Source organism: Sinocyclocheilus grahami, unplaced genomic scaffold, assembly GCF_001515645.1.
Source record: "Sinocyclocheilus grahami isolate Dianchi unplaced genomic scaffold, SAMN03320097.WGS_v1.1 scaffold1154.1, whole genome shotgun sequence".
Lineage (NCBI taxonomy): Eukaryota > Metazoa > Chordata > Actinopteri > Cypriniformes > Cyprinidae > Sinocyclocheilus > Sinocyclocheilus grahami.
This window is the reverse complement of record NW_015506333.1, coordinates 218,706-224,587: the sequence shown is the minus strand read 5'-3', so window position 1 is coordinate 224,587 and position 5,882 is coordinate 218,706. Positions and strand designations below refer to the sequence as shown.

The 5,882-nt window shown below is 38.5% G+C and overlaps 2 protein-coding genes across 2 annotated transcripts in view; one reads left to right on the top strand and one right to left on the bottom strand.

The window, feature by feature from the left end:
- Nucleotides 1–2,255, bottom strand: part of LOC107567388 (actin-related protein 10-like) — a 9,577-nt gene extending 7,322 nt beyond the window's left edge. Inside the window, exons 1-5 of the mRNA XM_016253072.1 lie at nucleotides 2,245–2,255; nucleotides 1,866–1,938; nucleotides 1,271–1,353; nucleotides 1,077–1,185; nucleotides 644–751 (exon numbers count right to left, since the gene is read on the bottom strand). Of these exons, the coding sequence (XP_016108558.1) occupies nucleotides 644–751; nucleotides 1,077–1,185; nucleotides 1,271–1,353; nucleotides 1,866–1,938; nucleotides 2,245–2,255 (384 nt within the window). The remainder of the gene's footprint in view (nucleotides 1–643; nucleotides 752–1,076; nucleotides 1,186–1,270; nucleotides 1,354–1,865; nucleotides 1,939–2,244) is intronic.
- Nucleotides 2,256–2,946: 691 nt separating this feature from the next.
- LOC107567386 (uncharacterized protein C14orf37 homolog) overlaps nucleotides 2,947–5,882 on the top strand; it is a 10,160-nt gene continuing 7,224 nt past the window's right edge. The window contains exon 1 of the mRNA XM_016253071.1: nucleotides 2,947–3,063. The gene's annotated coding sequence lies outside the window, so the exon portion shown is untranslated. The remainder of the gene's footprint in view (nucleotides 3,064–5,882) is intronic.

Below are 5,882 nucleotides of genomic sequence, written 5' to 3'. Positions count from 1 at the left end.
ATGTTCTTCCAGCAACATTAACAGAACGCTCATTCGAAGTTATCTAGCCTGTAATTGTGGACTTAAAATGTTATCTACACATTGTTTATGCCACCTTTTTTTACTAAAACCTTTTATTTGGACGTTCATCTAAAGTTTTCTTTTTTAAATGTTACACTTGTTTCAGAGAACATTCAAAAGTAACGTTCCCATAATGTTTGGAAAATGATACAAATGGAATGCTCGCTTAATGTTTGTATAACAGAAAAAAAAAACTGGACATTTTGAACATTCAGTAAACATCCAGAAATAGCATTTTCATAACATAATAGGAACGTCAGCAAAATGTTCTTAGAACATGTTTTTGTTTAACTGGTATTACGGACTCATATTTTAGTTAAAACGTCTTGATGGATTTGTTTCTTCTCCAGATGTGAACTGATGGACTGGAGTGCTGTGGATTATTGTGATGTTTTTATCAGCTGTTTGGACTCTCATTCTGACGGCACCCATTCACTTACAGTGAGACACTGATGCAATGCTACATTTCTCCAAACCTGATGAAGAAACAAACTCATCCTGATCTCGGATGAACTGAGAGTGAGCACATTTTCATGTTTAATTGAACTATTCCTTTAAGGGCTTATTTGCAGTCAAAGGATTCTGGTAGCACCAGTGTCTCTGTATATCCACAGTCCATGACGAGAGCAGACTGGATGCCCAGAGTCATGACAGACATCAGATGACCCGGAGCAAACAGGACCGATGGGACCTGCAACAGAAGACATGAAGAAACGTCTTGAGTAATACTGACTATACTGCAGATCTGCTTTACATGAGAGAATTTAGGTACTAGCTAGAAATGTGGCTCATAGTAGATCTTATTTTGGGTTGGTGTCCAAATGAATGAAAGCATTTCTGAATATCTGTCAATCTGGCTTTCCAAGACTCTATTATTTTCCCATTCGTGTTCTTTATTTTGCTGTGTATAAGAATTATCATATAATAAAGAATGTGATCTTTTGATTTGACACAATAGAGGAACCATTAAGATATGAGGACGTTTTATTTCAGACACAGACGCAGCGTGACTTCACCTCAAAGTGCTTGAAGAAGACTCTGGAGAGCGTCTCTCTGAAGTGTGAAGGACAGAGGACGGATTCAACGATCACCACGCGCCGGTCTCGAGGATTCACCAGCAGATGCCTGAAGGAGGAACAGCATCATGAGTTCAGCTGCGATGAGCAAACACAAACCGCTCTGAAACGGAGCACAGAAGCGTCTCTGCTACCGGAAGTACAGCAGGTGAACGAACTCCTTCAGGATGCTGTAGAGCTCCTCAGTGTTGATGTTGTACTGGACGACTCGAACCGCCTGTGAGAGCGAGAGACACTCATTCAATAGAGCTTCAGCTTAATGTTTTAACTATATATGTGAGCCTGGAGCACAAAAGCAGTCTTAAGTCGCTGGGGTATATTTGTAGTCAAAAGTATCGATTTTTCTTTGATGCCAAAAATCATTAAAGATATTTTGTAAATGTCCTACCGTAAATATATCACAACTTAATGTGTGATTAGTAATATGCATTGCTAAGAACTTCATTTGAACAACTTTAAAGATGATTTTCTCAATATTTAGATTTTTTTGCACCCTCAGATTCCAGATTTTCAAATATTGTCTGATCCTAACAAACCATACATCAATGGAGAGCTTATTTATTCAGCTTTCAGATGATGCATAACTCTCAATTTCACAAAATTGACCCTTAAGACTGGTTTTGTGCTCCAAATATCCAATATTAAAATAAAGATGCAGGAAATGTCAGTTTAATATGATCATGGTAATTCATTATTACGATTAGAAATAGAGATAATTCTCAGACCGACCTCCGGAGATCCGGCGCGTTTAACTTCACTGGGAATGATGAATCTCGGCCCCGTCTCGCCGGCAAAACCACATCTACACATTACACACACAACACAACAAACCAGAGCATCACACATCAACACGAGCGGCACAGCTTACCGACACACAACATGCCTAAAGGAAAAATACTTGTGGCTCACAATATGATATTTTATAAAAACAAAAAATATTAATAAAAATGTACATTCATCGCATGACATTTCAGGTCATATATTCGAGCACTTAATACTGTAATATAACAATAATACTTTTATTTTTTATTTATTAGTAAAACAATCCGTTTTAGGACCATTTCTAAATATATTTTTATATTTACAATTTTTTTTATAATATTTTTACTCAGCATACATCAGCATAAAGCATTTTTAGGACCATTAATATTTTATATGTATATATACACTAGTAAACATTTGAAGTGGATCAAAACCTAAAAGCAAAATGAGATGCTTTCTTAGGACAACTTTGATGTGTGTGTGTGTGTGAGTGTGTGAGTGAGAGAGAGAGAGAGAGAGAGAGAGAGGGGGTGTGTGTGTGTGTGTGAGAGAGAGAGAGAGAGAGAGGGGGTGTTGAGAGAGAGAGTGTGTGTGTGTCAGAGTGAGAGAGAGTGTGTGTGTGTGTGTTTTTCATTGTGAGCGAGAGAGAGTGTGTGTGTGTGTGTGTGTGCGAGAGAGTTAGTGTGTGTGTGTGTTAGTGTGTGTGTGTGTGTGAGAGAGTTAGTGTGTGTGTGTGTGCTATATATATTTTTTTAAGTTTTGTCATTAAACAAGTAATTTAGAATGTTTAAAAAAAACAATAATCATAATTAATAATAATAATAATAATTTTGAGTATAAAAAAAAAAAATTAAGAGTTTTGTCTTTAAAACAAGCCCTTTAGAATGTTTAAAAAAAATTTTTTAATAATAATGAATAACAACAATAATTATTATTATTATTCCTACCACTACTACTACTAATAGGCATTATTATTATTAATCATAATACTAATTACAGTAATAATCTGTATTCTAATCATGTGTGCAGTATTTCCGCGAGAGGAGCTCGAGCGCAGCTGCATCTGACGCAGACACAATCAGCGCGAGCGCCTGGACGCCGCTGAACGCCGGGAGCACCGCCAGAGCGCTGGACACGAGACGGACGACGCGTTCACACACTGCAGGTGAGCACGAGACTCGTGTTTGATCACTTCATCACGAAGCGGAGCAGTCAGTGTCTGCATGCATGCAGTAACGCATGTGTCTCGCGTGCGCTGTGAGGAATTACGCAGCATGTCCTGACACTGATGACAGTCCAGAAATCAGAACTCATGCGTGTATTCTAGAAACACGCCTGCAGTCATGCTTGTTTTATAGGATGCATGCAGAGCAATATATATGAAGCAACATAACTGCATGATAGAGTAGGGCGCATTGTCTCTGTGCTATTTTTAGACGCTGGCAGTGCATTGCTGTAGTGTGTGTGTCAAGTTACTGCTGCAGAGCTGCACGAGTCGTGTAGACTATTACAGAATGGATGGAGAAACCACATAACATACAGTTCTAGAGGTGTGTTGTATAGCCAATACTGTTCATTTTAAGTGTGCTATAATATAATCATATAATTTTATTTCTGTTCCTATGTAAATTCTATTCTTTATATAAAAGCAGCATCTTTATTTATTTTCATGGCGATAAGTTATACATGTCAAGCGACTCTTAAAGAAATAGCTCACGCCAAAATGAATTAGGATGAGTTTGTTTCTTCGTCAGGTAGCACTGCATCAGTGTCTCACTGCAAGTGAATGGGTGCCGTCAGAATGAGAGCTGATAAAAACATCACAAGTAATCCACAGCACTCCAGTCCATCAGTTAACATCTGGAGAAGACAAAAGCTGAAACAAATCCAGCACTAAGACGTTTTTAACTCAAATATGAGTCCATAATCCATAATAACGCTTCCTCTAGTTGTTTGGACTCTCATTCTGACGGCACCCATTCACTTGCACTGATGCAATGCTGCATTTCTACAAACCTGATGAAGAAACAAACGCATGATGGCCCTAAGGGTGGCACTACGGATACCCAGCGACTACTAAATTGTCCCTATAGCAATAATTTTGATCAAATGATTAAATATATGTGTATGTAAGCACCGCATCTGAAATAGGTCGCACCATTGGTATTACATGAGAGGTTACAGAAATAAGTGACGTGACATGTGACATGTGGCCAAGTATGGTGACCCATACTCGGAATTAGTGCTCTGCATTTACCCATCCAAAGTGCACACACACAGCAGTGAACACACACACACACACACACACACACGGAGCAGTGGGCAGCCATTTATGCTGCGGCGTCCGGGGAGCAGTTGGGGGTTCGGTGTCTTGCTCAAGGGCACCTCAGTCGTGGTATTGAAGGAGGAAGAGAGCGCTGCACATTCACTCCCCCCACCTACAATCCCTGCCGGTACGAGACTCAAACCCGCAACCTTTGTGTTACGAGTCCGACTCTCTAACCATTAGACCACGACTTCCCCCTAATATGCTAGAAAACTGCACACATGGATGGATGCGCTTTATTGCACTTCTTTTAGACGGTTGAACAGAAACACCCATCCACTGCCATTCTAAAGCTGGGAAGAGCCAGGACGTGCCCTTCCACTCCCCCCACCTACAATCCCTGCCGGTACGAGACTCAAACCCGCAACCTTTGTGTTACGAGTCCGACTCTCTAACCATTAGACCACGACTTCCCCCTAATATGCTAGAAAACTGCACACATGGATGGATGCGCTTTATTGCACTTCTTTTAGACGGTTGAACAGAAACACCCATCCACTGCCATTCTAAAGCTGGGAAGAGCCAGGACGTTTTTTAATAATGTCTGAAAGAAGAAAGCAATATACACCTAGGATGCCTTGAGCGTGAGTAAAACATGGGGTAATTTTGGGGTGAACTAACCCTTTAGGAGCAGGTTTCGATCCATGCTCCGAAGTCACGATCTGAAATGATGAATCATTATCCTGATCGTGTATCGTGAATCGTTTGATTCAGATCGGGACTTCGAAACGGGTTCGCAAATCTTTTTTTTTCTTCAGTAAACAGTACAAATCCATTAAGGCAGTACAGTTATAAAAACTAAACAAAACAAAAAGAAAGAAAGTATTCACAAATACAAATGCAAATTAGCCATGGTTTTATTATAGTAAAAGTGTAGTAACAATGTTTTTTTTTTTGTATAACCACAGTTTTACTACAAATACCATGGTTAAACTATAGTAACCATGTTTTTTTCTTGTCTTTTCTTTCTTTCTTTCTTTTTTTGAGTAATACCATGGTTAATTTTCACAAGGGATGTGGTGCCAGGTTATCCCCCAAAAAAAGTAATAAAATATAGAGATGCAGTTTTCACTGCTTTAGGATTGACAGAAGTTTAGATAGCTTCCATACACTCGTCTAGATCAACTCTGAATAAAGAAAACAGATTTTTGTTTCTGTATGTGACATTTAGCTAGCAGGAAACACATATGAATTAAGTTATATTTTCCTATATTCTCTTTTGAGTAACGGAGTCAAACTGAGTCAAACTTCTCAAAAGGAGATCAGATGATCATAATATCTCTGTGTGGTTCACTGACAAACAAGTGAATGAATCTTCCTCAGAAGAGACAAAAACAGCAGCTCACTTCAGTGTCTGACTTATATTAGAATTAGGGCTGGGTTTTGACACAAATTTCACGATTCGATTCTCATTCACAAGCTTGCGATTCGATTCAATATTGATTATTTTTGATATATATCAGGTACAGTACTTGCCCAATTTTCTCAAGGAAAAAAAAATCTCAACTAATGCTGTAAAATATACATGAGTCAGTTGCTACTGCATTACTATAATACTGAAGGCTAACATTAATGAAGTTTTTACAATAATAAAGTTACAGTTACTTATTAATATTTCTAACGTACTTCACTTGATTTTTTTTTTTTTTTTTTTTAAA